The 20,848-nt window shown below is 42.8% G+C and overlaps 6 protein-coding genes across 6 annotated transcripts; 2 read left to right on the forward strand and 4 right to left on the reverse strand.

The window, feature by feature from the left end:
* Window positions 1–1,691: 1,691 nt before the first annotated feature.
* On the reverse strand, window positions 1,692–3,935 carry EAF02_010804 (uncharacterized protein; the record flags this gene model as incomplete). Its single annotated transcript, XM_038906852.1, has 1 exon — window positions 1,692–3,935. The coding sequence occupies one exon, from the start codon at window positions 3,933–3,935 to the stop codon at window positions 1,692–1,694; it is 2,244 nt and encodes a 747-aa protein (XP_038753400.1).
* A 1,203-nt stretch (window positions 3,936–5,138) lies between these two features.
* Window positions 5,139–7,475, reverse strand: EAF02_010805 (uncharacterized protein; the record flags this gene model as incomplete). The annotated part of the gene is made up of 7 exons (XM_038906853.1): window positions 5,139–5,683; window positions 5,742–5,940; window positions 5,998–6,906; window positions 6,957–7,100; window positions 7,160–7,232; window positions 7,310–7,326; window positions 7,419–7,475. The coding sequence occupies 7 exons, from the start codon at window positions 7,473–7,475 to the stop codon at window positions 5,139–5,141; spliced, it is 1,944 nt and encodes a 647-aa protein (XP_038753401.1).
* A 4,802-nt stretch (window positions 7,476–12,277) lies between these two features.
* EAF02_010806 (uncharacterized protein) lies at window positions 12,278–12,741 on the reverse strand (the record flags this gene model as incomplete). Its single annotated transcript, XM_038906854.1, has 2 exons — window positions 12,278–12,451; window positions 12,544–12,741. The coding sequence occupies 2 exons, from the start codon at window positions 12,739–12,741 to the stop codon at window positions 12,278–12,280; spliced, it is 372 nt and encodes a 123-aa protein (XP_038753402.1).
* Window positions 12,742–13,100: 359 nt separating this feature from the next.
* EAF02_010807 (uncharacterized protein) lies at window positions 13,101–14,994 on the forward strand (the record flags this gene model as incomplete). Its single annotated transcript, XM_038906855.1, has 3 exons — window positions 13,101–13,191; window positions 13,256–13,303; window positions 13,400–14,994. The coding sequence occupies 3 exons, from the start codon at window positions 13,101–13,103 to the stop codon at window positions 14,992–14,994; spliced, it is 1,734 nt and encodes a 577-aa protein (XP_038753403.1).
* A 1,081-nt stretch (window positions 14,995–16,075) lies between these two features.
* Window positions 16,076–18,565, reverse strand: EAF02_010808 (uncharacterized protein; the record flags this gene model as incomplete). The annotated part of the gene is made up of 4 exons (XM_038906856.1): window positions 16,076–17,968; window positions 18,019–18,154; window positions 18,215–18,470; window positions 18,523–18,565. The coding sequence occupies 4 exons, from the start codon at window positions 18,563–18,565 to the stop codon at window positions 16,076–16,078; spliced, it is 2,328 nt and encodes a 775-aa protein (XP_038753404.1).
* A 225-nt stretch (window positions 18,566–18,790) lies between these two features.
* On the forward strand, window positions 18,791–20,084 carry EAF02_010809 (uncharacterized protein; the record flags this gene model as incomplete). Its single annotated transcript, XM_038906857.1, has 4 exons — window positions 18,791–19,194; window positions 19,249–19,571; window positions 19,625–20,017; window positions 20,068–20,084. The coding sequence occupies 4 exons, from the start codon at window positions 18,791–18,793 to the stop codon at window positions 20,082–20,084; spliced, it is 1,137 nt and encodes a 378-aa protein (XP_038753405.1).
* Between the last annotated feature and the right edge of the window lie 764 nt (window positions 20,085–20,848).

Below are 20,848 nucleotides of genomic sequence, written 5' to 3' on the forward strand. Positions count from 1 at the left end.
TTCCCTTCTACTCCCCTCAAAAAGAGGCAGATAATCACACCCAAACAATTTCTTCCTATTCCACCCCCATCCCTCCAATCCCCAGCTTCCCCAGCTTCCCCAGCTAGCATAATGAAACTCATAAGATTGCAAACTATATTTTCCCGTTATTACTATCCTCCAGTCTTCAGTCTTCAATCTTGATCTCTATCCTAATATTATGCTTTTCTATTCAAAAGATAACATACCCGAACCTCCACTATAATCAATACCAATCTCTCCTATACCATTTTCACATCACCAAAACATCACGACTGATAAATCCTCAAGAGCATCCAAACTTCGAACCCTCCTCGGAAAATCGCACACTACAAAATTAGATGCCCTACTTCCCATCTCTCATCTATCACAAATCCCAAAAGATATCAACACTAATCTCCAGCTCCAGCTCCACCTCTATCTCCATACTCTAACCCATAAATCCCAAAGCCAAATTTCCAACCCCAAACTAAAATATCCCAACTCAATATCCATCAACCACCACGATTCCTTCTAAGTCTTCCCTCCCTCCCCAAACTAGCACACATATAAAATCCTCATCCAAATCGTCATCCAAGTCCCCATCCACATCTTTATTCACATCCTCATTCCCATTTCGATCTCTATTCCCATCCCCATCCCCACCATCCAACCCACCCACCCACCATATCTTCCAGCCCACTTCACCCCCCCCCCCCCCACACTTCAACTCCCACACTTCAACTCCCACACTTCAACTCCCACACTTCAACTCCCACACTTCAACTCCTACACTTCAACTCCCACACTTCAACTCCCACACTTCAACTCCCACACTTCAACTCCCACACTTCAACTCCCCACCATAAACTCGCACCACAACACAACCACAATACCTACCTACCTACCTACCCCTTCTCCAGCTACCCCAACCCAGCTCTTTCCCTCTTCCCTCTTCCCTCTCACCAATAGCCATCCGAATCTGACATCCAAAAAACTCAACTCCTAACTCCCAGCTCCAAACTATCTCCTCGCTTAATATATCATAACTAGGTACTTAATACCTATTACAGACTATCTATCTAGCCTAAGTAATATCACTATCATCTGAGTATATTCAATCCAGCTGAATATATAGATATAGGTATACAAACATAAACATATTAACTTCATCCGTCATCAATCCACCAATCCATCAAAAGTTCTCCAAATACCAAGATCAATATCAAATAATCTCACTTATCACAATCCATCCATTCATCCATTCATCCATCCAATCCCTCACTACAAAAACAGAAAACAAAAACTTACACTCGATACCTACCTAATCTAACCTTACTAATAATCCAACTCTACTGTAACCACACACAACCCCCCCCCCCCCCCCCTCTCTCAAGTTACCAATCCACATATGATAAATCAGATAATGAAATATAATCTCCGACAAATCTCATTTCTTAATGTTTGATCACATCTCTTCACTCTTCACTTATCACTTTTCACCTTACAACCCAAGAAATTTCAAGATCGTTTACTCAAATTTAGATACCTACCTAGGTACATAAGTTTTCCCTCCCTTCTAATCTATTCTCGCTAATATCTATCCACACAATTTTGACTTCGAGGTCTGGATGTACTGTACCAACATAGACCATATAATTCATCATCACCCCTACATCTTCCCTTCAAATACTCTAATCACTATCCTCCTCCTCACTGTCCTCCTCATCCTCCTCCTCACTACTCTCCTCACTCTCCGCCTCTTTCAACCACTCAACAAACACTCCCGTCCTCTCCCTCACCTTCTTCATCTCCGCATCCCCACCCTCCTTCCCATCCCCTCCACTTTCTGCCTCCTCCCACCATCTCAAAATCGCCTCTTCAGTCATCACATCCCTCTCATACAATTTCTGGCAAAGACTCGCCATAACCGGCGCCCCGTTCTGTTTCCCCACCAATCCCTTCTGCAAACAAATGAGGAATTCCTTCATTCCCTCTTCATCCCTCTCAATTCCCACCGCGACCTCTTCCAAGAATTTCTGCGCCCCCGCTACACTCAATGCCTGCACCGTTGCTTCAACCGCTGTTTTCGTTCCGGCCGTTACAACTTCCGCTATGAATTTCGTAAAAGCCGCTGCGATTGCTCTGCGAATTTGATAATCATCCGCATCATTACTTAATCTCAACCCCATAAATTCCAATTTCGCACCATCAAAATCCCCATTTTCTCTCAATGTATCAAGAAGCCCTTGAACAGCATCATGATGAAAGGATTCTGAATTACCATGTCCATGTTCATCATCCGATAGCGAACCTGCGAAACTGGAGTGACGGGATCGAGTATCAACTTCACCGGCTGAAATTTCGGATGAGATGGTAGAGATGGATTCGCTAGAGATATTGAGATGTGCGGTTGAGTATATGAGACTAGAGTGAAAGGCACTAGATTCTTCATCTTCGAATTCTTCTTCATCGATGAATTCATATCCTTCTCCGCCTTCTCCAACGATCCTAGGGTCGTTGGGTGTATCGTCATCAGACTCAGAATCATCCTTTGCTCTCTGTCCCGTTGTAATGCGTGATCCTTTAGCGATTTCAATTCCATCAGCTATCCTCACACCAAATGAAAGAAGTGATCCTTCACTAATCTTGCACATTTGTCCAATCAAAACATTATTAGCAATTATAGTCTGCTCCACAGATGATCCATCACCAATGATAACATCATCCCAAATATAAGCGTTCTTAATCGTGACATTCTTCCCGATTCGACATCCTCTACCTATAGTACTATTGATGATCGTCGAACCATCTCCTATACTCGTGCCTGCTCCCAATACAGTTCTTCTACCAATCTTGCAGGTTCGAGCTAATATGACACCGTTTTCCTTGCAAAATGCACCTCGTTGGAATTTATATGTTTGTCCTGCGACTAAATTGCTATCTGGAACAAGAGGATATGTCCATCTTCCCAGAACATCCTTGGTTATAGCTTCATAAGCTTGTAGATTAAATGCTCGAGCTGCGTAATGATCTGTTACGATCTCTGTGTGAATAGTCTTTCCATTCAACTCATAATCTTTCAATACACCATGTAAGAAATGTCTTCTAGGAACCTCGTAGTCGAAAGATTCCGCCCATAATGCTAGTACATCCGGTGTACAAATATCGATACCACAATCAATAAAATCCGTTCGAATCTCTATCTCGGAATTTTGTGAAATTATGTCCGGATCGAGACTGAGATATTTATTCGATTGAAGAGGGTTCATCTCTTCATAATGAAGACATCGGTTCTTCGTTGGATCCAAAACAAAAACCGGTGTAATACCATTCGATTTTGTTCTATGCTCTTCCAATCCAGCCGATCTTAAAATCATAGTCATAATAGCATTTTTATTCGCATATCTCCTCGCTCTATGTGCGGCCAACGCAGCATCAATCGGTAAATTCGAGACCAAATCCCCATGAACCAGTAGAAAATCCCCCGTAATCCAATTTCGCGCGTCCAAATCCCGCATCGCATCTCCAACTGAGTGGGCCGTAGTTTTAACAATCATGAGTTTGCTGAAAGGTGACGAGGGCGAAGTTTGTGGATCCCATTTGGAGTTATGAAGGTATTCTTCTACAGCTTCGGTATGTGCACCACAGTATATATAGATATCCGCGACACCGGACATGGCGAGAAATTCGAGTGTGTATTCGATGAGAGGAGTATTGGCTAGAGGTAACAAACATCTTGGTGTGTTCATTGTAAAAGGATTAAACCTCGTCTCAAAGGAATCGGCCAGGACCACAGCTTGCAATGTCTCATCTCTCTCATCTTCTTTCTTTCCTCCACCTGCCGCAGCACCCTTTTTGCCTTTAGAACCACCTCCTTGTGCTCCCTTTCCCCCAACCCCGCCAGCATTCTTGGTGGACTTTGCCGATTGTGCCATATTCGTTTGCTTGTATATCTCTTCTTTCTAGAAAGGAAAAAACTCTCTTTATGTGCGGGATATATAGATAGTATTTCGACTACTATATTTCATAAAGGAACGCGATTATAATGACAATCGATACCCTTGTATAAGACTATGTTCTAAGGTCCAATAATGGTTTGAGGTTGAGTTGAGAAGATATAAATCCAAAATCAATGAAAATCGAGGGGTAGAATAATTAGTTGCTTGGTTGACTCATTCATAGCCTTTCCATTCATTAGCTTATTATTAGGATTTTTTTTAGCATTTGGTGGAGTTGCAGCCTTCCGTACTCATTTCCCGCATTTCAATTGCAGCCTCGTCTTGTGCCTCGCTTCCTTGAAGGCTCACTGCACATATCATCACGAGTCTCTAAGAATCTAGACCTTCAGGTGGGCTGACGATCTAGATTTCTTATCCTTAACCAAGTGTATATAAATGTCAGCTCCATCCCCTCACGGCCATCATTTTCATGTCTCAAAAAAGTGTCAACTTGGGTATTCAAATTTTTTATATTTTATCAATCTAAAAACCTGTGAATAGTTTTCGACCGTCAACAATTCTAGGTAGCTAAATAGCTATACTTGTTTCTCAATCTGTCAATTCTGCGTATCGAAGTCCCGAGTTGGATTACTTCAACAATAAATCAGACATATATCGACCTGTCCGATTTCCCGGCTACTCGTTCATCCATATAAACGCCCCGTCCTGTCCCATCCGATTCCAGACCAAACCATGCCATGATTCGCATCTAAGTTTTTTCTAATCATTCGACAAACACCGAGATGCCTTCATGGCTCGCCGGATATTGTTCTCGTCAAACCGTCCTGCTCGCGAAAGAAATATAAAAGAAGCTACTATCTGAGCTTTTAATGTCCAAAAAATTTGTCCGGCAGTGATTAGATAATTAAATCTAGATCAGGGACTGAGAAAAATATACAAATTAAAAGACCAATCGAGTCAATAGCGATGGAGTGTAGAATCTTTGAGAATTGATCTGTCGGAAAGATACCTAGTAGAAGTTTATGGGACTGAAGGAGGTAAGTCAAGGTCCTGAGTCAAGATCCTCATCAGGTAATCAAGTATTGTAGCTTGGGTTATTCTTGCTTGATCGAACAACAAGCTTTTTAAAACGGGGGGCTCGTCTTTTTGAAATAAAAGTTGGCAGTTGAGAAAGAGATTTCAGCCTTGCTGGTAGTTTCCAGGCGGGGCATACATTCTCTGGCGTTTTTGATCAGAATTGCCATCCGGGGTACTTGCACCACTTATATCGGATATGCCTCTCCTATGTGGAGGTCTCTGATTACCTAAACCGGATAGAGGCGGAGCGAAACCAGATTGAGAATGAGGATGGGTTGGGGTCACAGAATATGATGGGTCTCTCATGCCATTAGTAGGCTGCATATAGCTACCTGGGGCCGAGGTTACAACTGGAGACCCCCCTGGTAATTGAATTGGCGACTGCCAAGATGTAGCAGTTTGAGGTGACTTTCCAGAAGCTGTATCATCTACTATGGACTGCGTGGCAGTTAATTGACCCATGTTTAGACCCAATGGAGGGTGAGACTGCGATTGAGTTGGGGTAACAAATCCACCCGGATGTGACATTGGTCCAGGGCTTGAGAAACCGATCGAAGGCGCATCCTTTCTGAAATGAGCCAAGTGTTTCTCAAGTGCCTTCATCATACCCTCTTTCGTGAAAGGTTTCGGTAAGACATCATTCATACCTAGTCAAGTCAGTATTGGAAAGATGAAATGTGTGTGTATATGTGTAATGTGACTTACCGTAACGGAAGTACATTTCAATGTCATCAGTTCGAATATTTGATGTCATTGCAATGATGGGAATATTTGCACGTATTTCTCGTATGCAAACAGTCGCAGACACTCCATCAAGGTGCGGCATAATAATATCCATTAAAATGAGATCGAAATGATTCTCTGCACCAAGGTTGATTTTGCTTACTGCCTCGAGGCCATCACGCTATTGAGAGTAAGCTTTGAATGCACAACAAAGCGCACAAACGAGGTAAAGACTTACTGCTATATCAACTCCACATTCAAATGATTCCAAGAATTTAGTTCCAATTCGTGCGCATACCTGATCATCCTCCACCAGTAAGATCCTGGGCTTCCGTTCGCCCCAAATCGAAACCATACCCTTCTTACGCGGACCGGGTGCACGAGGAGGTTGGGGCATCAGCTCGGCAGGGGGCATACTGTCCCTTGGCATCAATCCTTGAGGGGGAAGCGCGTATGGAATGTTATTGACATGCTGTTGATCGATTGGATCAATACCGACGATAGCACCAACAGGATAGACCAAGTTATCCAATTCGGATTTGTCCATAGAATAGCCCGTTGTTGGGGCATTCACTGATTCTGAAATCGGAGGCATTGAAACAAGTCCGCCTGGATCATTTGGGGGGGTTGAGTAATCTTGTCGTGAATGATAATCGTGACTCATTTGTTCTAACTCTTTGCTGGGAAAATTCTCGGCCGATAGTTGCCCAAGAAGGCTTCGAGCTTGAAGCAATGGGGTTGACGGATGACCATCTTCTGCAGGTCGGCCGAGCATATTGGGCCCAGCACCATTTGAAAGTCCTGGAGCCCGACCATTCCTTCGTTGCGCGTCCTGGCCAAATAGATGTCCAACGAGACCATGCATAACTCCTTCATGGTTTTTGATGAACTTTTGAGCATCGACAACTTGTTGTAATAGCATTACGTTGAGCTGTGCTAAGTCCTGATAACTCCGAGAGAGACCCTGTAACTGTTGTTGAGTGGCGGCGAGCTGATTACCAAGGAGGTCCATTTGCTGTTGGGCATGAGCCGGATACGTTTCTTCATTACTCTGAGCAACCTTCCTCGGAGCTGGTGCCTTTCGTCTGATATTATCCAGTGAATCCTTTTTGTTCGCTTGAAATTCGGGATGTTTGAATTCCCAAGCCTGTATATAAATTAGTTTGCCGCCTTTGTATAGTTAGAAATACCACGCACATTTTGCCCATAAGGAGATTGTGTGTTATCCTCATTATTCTGTCGGACCTTGTGGAAATCATATTTGTTCAGCTGCCTAACAAAACTAGCAAAGTTGCTGTGTTTGAAGTGCTTCGGGAGGATTTGTTTGGTAAATTTCTCGTTCTATATCTTCATATTAATACCGGATCAAGATTCAACAACTTCCCCATTTGAAGACCTACTTCGAGAACCACAAAACTCTCTCCTGCTTCACCCCACCGTACTATGCTTTCATATGTTGGGTCTTCGAGCATTCTAAAGATTTGGCAGAATTAGCGGTTTGTCGCATGAATAATTATCCAATTCGGACATCGAACGAGCTATTTTCTTACTTGTATAATTTTCGGACCTGTGAAAGATATGTTAGTCATTGAAGATATTTCAAATGTTTGCGCCATCACGTCGCGAAAAGGTACGAGTAGTGTGTGTATGTATACTTACAAAGTCGCTGGAATTGTTGGCGGAAGGACCAGCCATATCTCCACCCTTCTCCATCATATTTGCGCGGGAACCTGTCCGATGACAGGAATATCAAGCGATATTGTTCCCTTCCCCCCAAAGAACCTGGTTTGTCGACGACGATGTGGGCGAGGATAACCTCTATATAGATAGAGACGGGAGTATATATATAAAAAAAAAGGGACGATGATTCCAGGTACCTAGTAGTACAAATGACCTTTTTCTAGATGCACGGGCCGTCGCGTCGGTCGAAAAAAATAAAAAGAATGCCTTAAAAGGTGCTAAAGTGTAATAAAAGCTGTAGGCCAACACACACGGTTAACGGGAAGTCATTTTTAGAGAATCCCGGAGGATTATCTGAGAAACGAGATTTGAATGATGATATGGGTGAGGTGAATGATAAGGTGATAGAGTGATAAACGATGATGTTTTTTTCCTGGGGTATAATGTATCGATCGGATTGGGGATAACGACTTACAAGAATTGATATTGAAGAGAATGAATGGATAGATGGATATTGAAGGGATACAAACAAGCAATCTAGAACGGGAAGATTTTCCAGATCTCAAGAGGTCCGGCTGTGTGTATGTGTATGTGTAGGTAGGTATGTGTAGGTATGTGTGTGTGGTTCTATTAAAAGGCTGCAGATCTAGAACTCGAGGAACAAGAGAAGGAAGGATAGATGAGGAAAGAAGGTTTGATGCGTATATCTTTGCTGCGGCTGCCCTTTTTTTCGTCTCTCTCTTTTCTTCTTCTTCTTCTCAAATTAAGTGTGACATTATAGTTTTCTAAGTGTGAGGTGTATATAGTGTGGTACGAGGTGTGATGAGAGAAAGGGTAGTGCGGCTGGTGCCAAAAGATATAAAATGAACGATACAGCACGGAGGCGGGAGGGTTAGAGGGTAGGAGGACAGCGGGTAGCAGACAAGCAGGCGAGTAGGCGAGTAGGCGAGTAGGCGAGTAAGAGGTAGAGTTCAGAGTCTAAAGTATATTCAAAGTTCAAAGTCCAAAGTCCAAAGTCCAAGAATTGGTGATTGATCCAGCTAGTTGCTACAATTTAATGAGCCCACGATAGGTATCAGGAAACACTTCGTACTATTAGCAAGAATATCAAGTTTAATCCTGGTGAAGTGGAGATTCCTTTTGAAAGTTTAAAAACCTTAGATGTGATTTAAATCATATTGGTCTTGACTGGGAAGTAGACCATACCTATATCAGATCAACTAATACCAATACGGCTGATGGTGGGTGGACTGCGGGTGTACTGGGAGTATTCACGAGATGTGTATGGAGTATTCTCTCTATCTTGCTGCATAATCATGGATTATACTCGAGTCACTCACTCGCTCAGGGTCACTTATCACTTTTTTCTTCTTGCCCTTTCCCTCTGTCTGTGCTGTGTTGTACTCCTGTGCCTTATTCTTTTATTTGCCGACGAGAACTTTCCATGAACCCTGAACATCAGGCAATCCGCAATGAGAAAACGAGACAAGGATGGAGGCGAAGGAGAAAAAACATCAAGATTCATAGAGAGGGGAGGGGACTTGGGCTCACGCACGAATTAGATGTCGAGAAAAGGGTGAGAGGCTGCTTGAGTATTTGGATGTTTGAATAAGGGACCACCTCTTATTAATTTATTGATCTTACGGAAGAGATCCCCGAGAGTAATAAGATTTTAAATTTTACGCATTGGATGGGATAATGATAAAAACCTTGAACCTGGAATATACGGAGTAATATTGGCAAGTGTGAAGTACGAAGTAGTAAGTAGTAAGTTGGAACTTTCATTCATTAGATACATAGCACTTACATACATATTACATATTACTGCATCTGCATCTACCTGGGTATCGGTATAACAACCTAGTAAGCATGTATATGTGCAATCGAGAAAAAAAACGATTGGAGTCAAGACTTGAAGAGAAAAGGGTGTGGTCGTGTAGGAGGACTCTCTCCCACATTGATCTAATTGCCGACCAAGTATTCCGCATCTCTCCACTTGATGTGTTGTTAAATGTTGAAAAGTCTTTGACGATGTGATGTACCAGTAGCAGCAAGTATTGAATCATAAAAGCTTTGATGAAGGGGCTCGTACCAAGAGAAAAGCACATGCCACCTTTACATCTTTGAGCCACAAACCAAGTACTAGGTAGAGGACCAGGTCGTGAGTAGGTGTACGGAGTAAGTACGATGGAGGAACCTAGGGAGGAATACTCGAGTATGATTTATAAATACACTCCCCCTCCTTCTCTAAGTGCTCGTCTTGTCATGAACCATGTTACTTGGTGTTCCTCGAACCGAGCATGTGCAGGTAAGATGTTGTGTTGTGGCAATTGATCGTCACTCATTCACGCATTGTAATTTATCACTACATTTCGATTTTCTGATAGAAATTCTTTTCAATCCAATCAGAGACGAAGTATATTATTCATTTGAAAGAACTTCATATTTTAATCCCGGAGCTTCTTTCTTTCATGCTTCGAACCAATCTCATCGCATGAACAATCGACTTTTTTGTATAGGTACTGGAAAATGCTATAGATGACAACATCCTTCCCCTTTATCTCTTTTCAATATGGGTTTCGTAACTTAAATAAAGTACAATAGCAATGGGAATCGATCAGACGTTTTGAGTGTTTCCCCTCTTGAATCTTGATCCCGTTTGTTCTCTGATTTATCGGTCAAAGACGAAGAGTTTCCACTTTTCAGCTACGAGCTGTGTGCCAAAGAGCTGGGAATGACGCAGTGGTAGCCACAGCCGAGGGGTTACGGTCACATGCCATCAGTGACCAGTGACCCTTTATGCATACGAAACATACCTACTGGCACTGCACAGTTGCGTGTGTACTTTTCCTTTGAGATGTTTTGGCGTTGCTAAGAGTTGAGAAAGAGGACGACGCGTTGAGGATCGTATACGGAGCACTCAGTACAGAAACGAGCAAACGAGCATATATCTATATAAATACATAGCTACTCCGTATATCATACGAATGAGCTAACGTGAGAATCATACTACTTATCAGCCAACATGAGAATCACAGGAATCATGAGTATCATGAGTATCATCCTACCTACTCACTACCTAGGTAAACGTACCGGTACCTACCACCTACTCAATCATCACGATATTCTACCTTGGACGCTATTAGACGATACATACGAGATGAACATATTTTAATACGAGCTTAATTCATCCAATATTTTATGTCATTTTAATAAAAGCCTTCCAAAATCTCCAAAGTCTCCACTACTACTTCGTACATCAAAAAAAATCGGATATCGGCTTCTCAAAAGGATTTTTATCTCGGAATATCCACTGACATCCCACCCACCCCTCCAACTTAACTCTGTAAATTCTTATCGGATTTATCCAAAAGGAACAAAAAAGAAAGGATCTTCTGTGGTGTCTCCATACTTAACCGGCGCGCATGTCAAACTACTGACGCATGAGACGGATCCACTGATCGAAAAAAGCAGAATCGTCTTGTCATGCTTTGTGGCTTGCTTACGGGACCCCCCCCCATGAACTTCCATGTCTTGGCTACTAATGTTACTGTCCGCAGTTGAGTACAACTACCTGGAGATTGTACTACACTGTGTACACACTTTTCTTGACTCGCAGAACTTTCCCTACCGTTCAAACGTGGATGCACGCCGCTGATGAAAGAGATGTTGACCTGGGTTTCTCGGCATCCTCTTCTTTCTTTTGATTCTCGGAATGTAATCTATGCGGGTTCACGGGAGCGATTGAGGAACCTTTAAGCCAATACGAGTACATGTTAACCAGAATCCTGCTTGTACTCAGATAACATCCAGTGATGATCCTTTCCAAAGTTTAACAAGTATGCATACATCGTCTACTCAGTACCCCATCCTTGGTTGATGAATGGGAGTGTGGAGGGTACAGACTCAGCGCGAAATCCTAGTCTTTCCGCTTTAGTGGAATTTTCGTTCTTGTTTTTGTTCAGCGATAATTACATGTGTAGTGCGCCACAGAAGATGCCAAGTATCTAAAATATCACTGCCTTAAATTGTATCTACACCCTCCAGTTTCTATTTACCTTTGGAGGTCGACCGCTATCACGTGTGCCGGTTCAATAATCTCGATTATCTAGTCGAATCCTACTTCATTCCTTTGAAAGTCTCACAAAATCAGCCCAATTCTGAATTCCTTCCTGTGTCATATTCCATTAATATTTTGGGGGAGTTATCTAAGCTCAAATTACTCTCGCACTCAAAATGATGTTTGGTGGAATCGGATGTTATTGCTATTGACGGTCAACGTTCTACTCTCTTTACACTGTCATGTTGACCGCCGCCAACTACTCATAGTTTGGCGTATCAGTTCAAACGACTGAGGACCCGAGTCTATACAACATGGGAGCTTTCTCGCCAGGTGACGCGGTGATCACTTCTTCGATAATGTATTCTTCCTTCGCTTACGGGATGACGGACATGATACGACAGATCGACTTGAAAGGTTCAACAGGGTCCAACAGGGGAGTATTATAAGAATTGTGCCGGCGTATAGAGCTGGAGCTGATCTTGCTATCGATCGGTCTGCGCGCTTAGCTATTATTCACCTAAATCCGCCGCACGCTGTCAAAAAGTTCCTGGACGGATGATCGGCATATCTCGACTAACTAGCGAAGATGTAAGGGATACTAAGAGTAGAATTCGTTACGTTGGTGGGCAAAACTGATTGAGACGAATCTTTGGAACGAGTATCTTGGGAACGCTCTACGAAGTCTTGCGCCGGATCTCAACGAATGTTGTATGGAAGAATGGTGCATTAGAGGTGTACTGGTCGCAAAAACAAAACTCCAACTACCCCTAACCTATCAAGTCTTCTCATTTCTACTTGCTATTCGCAAACATTCTCGAACTCTTCCCAGTGTCATTTCAGCTAGAGAATCGTTTGCCAACAAGTCGTCTATACCTCTGTACGCAATAATCTTGTCCTTCGATGTTTTCCCACGAATAACTTCTAGGTCGGTCTTTGGGCATTTCAATATCTACATAGGTACTGTTAGAAAATTACTCAATAATCATATTATTTAAAATACGTTGACAAACATAGAATCAATAACAAAATCAAAATTCATACATGACTCAAAACCTCAACAACACCTTTATTTGCTTCATTATCCCGTGCTGGTTGGGCGACGCATACTTCGATTGAGGAAGATGTGTTTGAGAAGGCTTTTATACCTACTCTTGATGCGCTGGAGTTGGGTTTAACGTGACAGCTTAAATGAATGGTTTGTTTGACTATCTTGAGAAAACCACCTGCAGTATTCTTCATTGTTGGAATTATAGAGACTGTTGTAGATTGTTGTACTAGGTTCTTTCAGTATCACGTCCGGTATACAGAAAACATTCACTATGCGAAGCGAATGAGGGTCGAGAACCGTAGCGCTACTGTTGCGCTAAACTCTAAGACGCTTAGCGCCACGGCTGGTCAAAGCATTTCGAGATTCGAGGAGAGCACCTGCAACACTAGATAGAAATTCTGGCAACGTCAGGAACTTATTAGCTATCTACCAATCGCATTTACAAAACAACGACAATTGAACGCAGAAATTGCACATTATACCAAGAACTCTTGAAGTCACTGTGTATCCTCTTAAGAAGTTTTCACGTTATTGTGACTCACGCCTCATCATGGCGCAAACTCCAAATGGGGGATCGAACTTCAATCAATATACAACCACGGCTTTGAATCGTTGGTCTGTTGCAGATAAACAGTTGCCTGGTAAGATGTCTTGGATTGGGAGAGATTTGGGAGTGAGGGTGGATGAATTGCTAATTATTTGTAGCGGTGGATAAAATCAAGGCACTTCATGTTTATGATTTTGATAATACCCGTAAGTTGAATGATATCTCGAGAGGGCAAGGTTTACCATCATTATGAAGCCTTGTGCTCCTATTTATACATATAATCTGCTAACATACCTCCACAGTTTTCAACAGCCCTCTGCCTAATCCGAAACTATGGAACGGACCGACCATAGGATTTCTACAAACTCAAGATACATTTGCGACGGGTGGTTGGTGGCACGATTCGAGAATTCTTGCAGCTACAGGTGAAGGTGTAGAGAAAGAAGAACCACGAGCTTGGAAAGGTTGGTGGAATGAGCGAATCGTTGAACTCATTCAGTTGAGTATGCAACAAAAAGATGTTCTTTCTATTCTCTTAACTGGCCGTTCCGAGGCTGGATTTTCAGAATTATTGAAAAAAATGCTTGCCAGTAGGGGTCTCGATACGGATATGATTGTCTTAAAACCAGCAGCAGGTCCCAGAAATGAGAGGTTCAGTAGTACGATGAACTTCAAACAATGTTTCTTGGAAAGTTTGATGGAGACATATAAAGGTGCTGAGGAAATCAGAATCTATGAGGATAGAGTCAGACATGTCAAGGCATTCAGAGATTTCTTCACGGATTACAACAAACGTCAGAATGGCTCTAGTGGTACTCCATCTCGCTCTACTATCGTTGCCGAAGTGGTTCAAGTTGCAGATGGAGCCACATTACTTGATCCTGTTGTGGAAGCTGCCGAGGTACAGCGTTTGATCAATGATCACAATGCTGCCATTGAAGCAAGAAATTATGGCGAGAGACTTCAGATTAAGAAGACTGTTTTCTATACTGGATATTTGATCAATAATACTGACACTCAGAAGCTGCTTACTTTAGCTCAGCTTCCATCGAACATGCCAGATACAGAAGCCAAATTTCTAGCCAATAATGTTCTTATTACTCCACGCCCATGTCCAGAAAGTATCCTTCAAAAGGTTGGAGGAATGGGAAGTAAGACCACCTGGGAAGTAACAGGAACAGCAGTCTTTGAAAACAAGATTTGGGCCGCTCGTGTCAGACCTGTACCAGAGTCCAAGAAATTTTATACCGAAAACCCCATTCCTGTAGTCGTTCTCGCATTGCGCAAAGGGGCTCGACCAATTGATGCAGGTAAGATACAAAATTGGCAACCTGTTCCACCAGAGAAGGCATTTGTCTTTGAAAGTACTGTGGGTGAAAAGGTTCTTTTGAGGATAGAAAAGGAAGATCTTTCTGAAAACGAGTACGAGAGTTTGTTCCCCAATAAATCATTCAAGCGCAAGCACTCCCCGGAGGCTAAACCAACAAATGGATCATATGGTGGAAATTATCAAGGGCCATCAAATAAGAGAGGAGGTCAAGAAAATAACTATGGTGGTGGACGTGGAGGACGAGGCAATCATAGGGGAAATGGAAATCAACGTGGAGGCTTTGGACGTAATAATCGCGGAGGCAATGGTAATGGTGGAGGGGGTGGCGGAAAGGGAAAGGGACGAGGATACGGTTATAGGAGTTTGGATGATGTCAATGAACGGACATCAAACAATACGCCGCCAGTTTATAATCCAGCAGTTGCGTATGAAGATTTCCCTCCATTGCAGAAAAATTATCAAACGCCGCAGCAACTTGTGCAAGCGCAGTTTCAACAGTATCAGGCGCAGTTGCAGAAGAGTAATGGGGGAAAGAATGGTGGGAATGGAGAGTTGCAATATTTCTAGATGTGGTTTGAGAGGTGCAGTTGAGGAATTTGAGAATGATGAGAGATGGGAAATAAACAACTACTTGATGATTGTTCTTTATATTATATTATGCTTCTGAATGCATGGAAGTGGGGTTTGAATGCATGGCATAGCATGGCATATCATAGATGTATGGTGTTTCTGGGGCGTTTTGGGAGGGGTCGATAAGTCATGATTTACAGATTGCTGTGTCTTTCAGGGATTTTGATATGGTTTGGTGTTGCATGGTCTGGTATGGTCGAGCCCGAATGAGATATGGATGGCTGGATTGGGGTAGGTGAATAAATGGATGGATGGCGTAGAAATTTATCTTGTTGTGTTAAGTGATACTAAGTGGTGTTGTATGTATATATTGTGTATGGCATAAAATAGAATGGAATATGATTGAGTGAAATGGAATGAATTAGAAGGGATTTTTAAATGCTTGAGTGTGGTGTGGTGATGTGGTTGGGATTTGGTAGGTACCTACCTAGGTAGTAGGTAGTGAGTGGTTAGGTGGGTCTTGGATATGGATATGGATTTGAAGATGTGAGGGGGAGAGGGAGAGGGGAAGAATGTTTGATGAGCTTGTATACTATATACACTATATGTACTATATGTACGATAAATAGATGAATAGATGAATATTGTTTATTTAGTCTTGAGCTTGGGAATGATTGGAGATTTGGAGATTTGGAGATTTGGAGCGGGGGCGGTGGGATTTGAGTTTAAGATTTGTGGAGGTAATGGTAATGGGAGGTGAGGGGTTGATGGGAGGTGATGAGGTGATGGGTTGATGTGCTAGTATATGATTGATTGATTGATTGATTAGATAGGTAGGTAGGTGGATGGAGAATCGAGTTGGTATATAGGTATATAGATATTTATGTGTGTCTAGTAATACTTTAGAGGGTATTGTATGGAGATAGATAGGGAGAGAGAGAGAGAGAAGTTTGTATATAAATCCTCAACACACTATCATGAGTTTCCATTATATATATATACATAAATACATACGTACATCTCAACTTTCCTATACAAGAATTGTATTACATTATTTGAATCTCATCCACTCCATTCCCTACGCATCACCCATCTTCCCCAAATCTCTCCTCACGCGCCAAACTCTCGCGCCTACCCCTCTTCCCTGCGAGCCTGTGAGTTTTTCCACCCATGGAATATGGCGGAATGCGTGATGCGGTGTATCCGTATCGATGGATACTACATCCGGGGTCTCGATTGCGATTCCAATTCTGACATCTATCTCTGCTTCTGCATTACTACCTTCGCTGTCTTCGTCTTCCTCTGCATCTTCATCCTCCTCGATCTCGTATTCTGCTACTTCTTCCTCTTCGCCTGATTCTTTTCTTCGCTTTTCTTTCTCCATCCATGTCCTTCTTACTAATTCCTCTGTATATGCCCAACCGGGAGTATCTAGCTTTCCGCTCACTAGCACGATTTGCTTTCCCTCTTGGTTGATTTCCTCGAATATGTCTTGTGGGATCGGAGTGAGGATTTGCAAGCGCTGGCGTTTAGTATCAATTCCACGAACGAGAGCTGATCCGATGGTATGAGAATATTCTGGATCGAGAGTTATCGCATTAAGGGGGTTGAAATATGGGAGGTTTTCGTGAGGAGTTTGAAGGATGAGGGGCTTCTTGATGAGGTCAAGGGTCAATGGGGAATTGAACTCGTGAAGAGTATTGGGATCTGAGAGTTCGGATCTGTCTTGTTGGGTTGAAGTGTATCCTGGTATTGCAGCTGGGTCTTCGATGACGACTATCGAAATTATAGAGCCGTTTGTAGTTTCAGAAAGGAGATCTGATGGTGGTTGTTCGCCGTAGCAGAGGATACCTAGAATACCGGCATTTGCGCCGGAATACTTGATTTCCCAAGGAGGAATGGATGATAATGGGGTTCCGCTCCATGCTAGTTCTTTCTTGTTTGTTGAATCTAGATGGAAATATGACATCGACTGCATAGTTCTCAGGTGAGCCGAAGTGCGTGTCATGAAATCGGTAGTTTGTGAAGGGAGAGTAATGAGAGGGGTTGTTTTGGCTGCATCTTGGAGACTTTCGACGACTTCGGCAGGACCTGCTTTAGACATATATATGACTTCTGATGGGTGCACTTTGGCTATTAAGTCTACGAGAATTTCAAGCCCTGTTCCCAAGACCCAGCCGGGAGTATTGATGACTAGAGGACAATTGAAATGGAGAGAGGCTAGATTGCGGTAATGTGCAAATAGATCGAGTGCACATGACATGTAGAGACTTGGGTCCATAGATGGCGATACTGCGCCTAAAGCATGTGCACGAATTATACGACTGCTAGTTCCCGGTATAGGGTGGGTAATTGAGGGACCAAAATTTGGTTCCTTAATATGAATGAGGGATACTTGACCAGGATGAGAATATTCCGGCTGCCCTGGATCAAGATCAAGTAGTGCAACACCAGGGCCCTTTCTTGAATTTGAACTGTTCTCATTCTGACTTGCAGACAAAAGTCGATTTACAAGCAATTTCGCAAAAGTCGATTTTCCGGATGACTTTGGGCCGCAGAGCATGATTCGTTTGGTAGTTTGGGTGGAGCTGGACAATTTCGACAAGGTCTTGTTCCATTCCGGTGGTGAGATGACTGGTTGCAGATAGGATTTGTGTACAATCTGAAATGTGCTTTTTCCAAGCTTTGCCGCAAGATGACTATGCGCCGATTTGAAGGCTCGGGCATCCTCGTTCCATAACTTTCCAAACAGCGGGGAGAGAGATTCTAACGATCTTATTCCACAATCAGATTGATGAAGACGGAGAACTGCATGGTTTAGTTCCCCATCTGGACATCTAATCACTGGTAATGAGTATGCAGTCGCTGCATATACTGGATATTTAGTCTTCGAAGCTCTTAATATAGATCCTAAGATCGTAATTTGCCCTTCGACAACTTCAAGATTACATTGCCCCAGAATGACCAATCTCTATAAAATGTTAGATTTTATAGGTACTTAGCGGATATAAAATCACTGACCTCACCGGGTGCAAGCTTCAACACTAGTATTCTGCTTTTGAGCACCTTGGTATTATCATCACTAGGCTTAAAGGTAGACAACACCATCGACGGTCTATCTGAAATCACTTCAGGTGACTGCTCACGTGAATCAGAACTGGTCTAAATCAATATTTGGAGGATTAATAGTATAACCCAGTAGGGGTAAAGAACACACCTCAAGATATTGTTTTCTAGCTCTTCTCCTCGTTCATTTCCCTCAACAATAAAGCCTGGATTTATGGAAGGAGGATCATCTCTAATCGGACTCGATTTTCCACGGCTGTAGTTTTTGGGGGGGACATCGTTTGTCACCAGCTGAGAATTTCTCTCAATATGATTTTGAGAAGATGAGGTCTCTTTTGGTGAACTGCTAGTGCTCTGGGCAGCAGCATGTGCCTTTCTGGCTGCGAAAGCACTCACAGCACTGAGCTCTATATTGAATTTAGTGAGATTACATTTATGTTTGTGCTAGAATGAACATACGGGGTTTTATAGGAGAATCTAGCTTTCTTCTTTTGCTTGACATTATCTGAATAGTTTATATCAATAACATAAGTTCCTACATAATTATGAAATCGAGAGGAGAGTTTGATAGCAGCTCGGGGCATCAAAAAACTTAGATCCGATGTTTTCCCGTGCAAGGCCGAGCCTTGCCAAAAAAAAGTTTCGATGCGATTTTCCATTTATTTACAACTACCATTGAACCAATCCTCCATCAATCTCTCCTCAAACAAGAATATACTTATTCACCATGGGGCCTTCCAAAGTAACTCTTAGTGAGCGAAAGAAGAAGGCAGATTCTTCAAAATCTTCCTCGAAATCCTCTGCCAAAACTGCAACCAAAACTCCAATTGTCAAATCACCGCAAGATTTCAAGAGCTCCGAGTTTGTTGGAGAAAGCGACAATGAGAATGACGAGCCAAAGGGAAACAAATCGGAATCAGATAGCGACAATGATTCTCTGCCATCGAATCCCGCTGTGAAATCTACATCTAAATCCAAGTTCAAATCGAATAGCAAGGCCGCAGAGAGTAGCCACAGTTCCGAGGCTGAGAGCTCCGAAGAGAGTGAAAGTGAAAGTGGGAGCGATGAGAAGGAGTCGGAAGACGAATCAAGTACAAATGCAAAGAAATCTGTTGTGCCATCTTCGTCTAAGTAAGTTTTAGCAAGCTTGATAGACTCTAGGTTTGTTTGCTAATATCATATCAGGAAAGATGCCAAAACAGTATCGATGAAAGTTGCGCCCTTCAAGCCCCCTCCCGGATTCGAAAAGTCTTCTTCGAAGAATTCAAGTAAAGCACCACAATTATTCAGCAAGTCTAATTTGGAGGGAAAAGAAATTTGGTACATCACAGCACCTGCGTCGGTACCCATTGCTTCTGTAACGGAGATGTCGCTGCGAGATGCAAAATTGGGCAAAGCAGTATTTTCGCAGAATGGCAACGATTATGGTTTCGTTCACGACCCGCTTGATGACAAGACGTATACCAAGATCTTGTTACCAAGCAATTCTAAAGATGGTTACTCCATTGGTAAATCTACTCCGTCTACTGATGCGCTTCAGTACACTGACACACAATTACAGAGAAAAAATCCGTGGATCAGATATATCATATGCAACAAGTCGTTAACCTTTCTAAGGAGAACTCCAGCCAAGCTACAGTGCCCGCAAAGCGACCTGTTCGTCAACAACCCAAAGGTCTGAAGGCGCGATACCAACCAATTGGCTTTTCGAGCGCACCTGGTATCATTGGATCTGACGAAGATGAAAGCGAGTCAGAAGAACGCGCTCCCAAATTCCAAAAGATCGCAATGTCGGAAGACGAAGCATCAGATGTGGAGATGGAAGATGCACCACCGGTGAAAAAGTCAAAATCCGATAAATCGAAGAAGAGCCACAAAGACTCTGAAGAAGGTGCGGATCGCTCATCGAAAAAGAAGCACAAGGATTCTGGAGATAAGAAGAAAAAGCACAAGAGTTTGTTTCCATCAACCTCCATAAGATCACAGGAACTAAAAACATTGAAGAAACAGACAGCAATTGAGCTCGTGGATCAGCCTATACCACTACGTCAACGAGTAGAATAGCATTCAGATTCGGGCCCCGAGATTACTACTAATACTAGAGCTTCGCCGCTTCACATACTCACATCGGGGAAGGCGTCATCAAGTCCGAGTAAGGATATCTCGTAGTCTCGGCCTGCGATGCTCGGTTCGACTGTAGAACCCCTGTCCTCGCATCCGGAGAGTACGAGGAAGAAAGTTACAGCAACGTTTGTCGTTGAAGATTCAGGTATGCCAAACACCAAGGATGAACCAAAACGGGAGAAAAGGGCGCAAATGGAAGCGAAAAAGAGACGTTTGGAGTCTCGTACTGATAATTTTTGACGAGGGAGATATTGTGTATTAAAAACTGCTACTTGCTCTCACCAATGGAGAACTAGAGTCCTGGCAATACCTCGCTCGCGGGATCAAATAGACTCAAGAAATACTATGAGTGAACCTTACGCATTGAGCAAATCACCGTATAAATTTCCTTTTCGATACTTCAAGCGAGCCCCTTTCACAGGAGACCTCAAATTTCGTGCCTTCAGTCTTTGACAACAAGAGCAAGCAAGCAGCCCCGGGCAGTTGTGTAATGATTACCGCTTCGTAGATTTGATGATAGTAAAGTTTCAAAATTCAAGAGCATACACAAATATCATTATACACCCATTCTCCATACGACTCTTCCATCAATAGTAGAATTGACCTTTGATTTCATTCATCTCCATTCAAACCAAAATATCATATATTGTCCCGTGATTTA

Source organism: Botrytis sinoallii (genome assembly GCF_014898435.1).
Source record: "Botrytis sinoallii strain Bc 23 chromosome Unknown BSIN_027, whole genome shotgun sequence".
NCBI classification, from domain to species: Eukaryota; Fungi; Ascomycota; class Leotiomycetes; order Helotiales; family Sclerotiniaceae; genus Botrytis; species Botrytis sinoallii.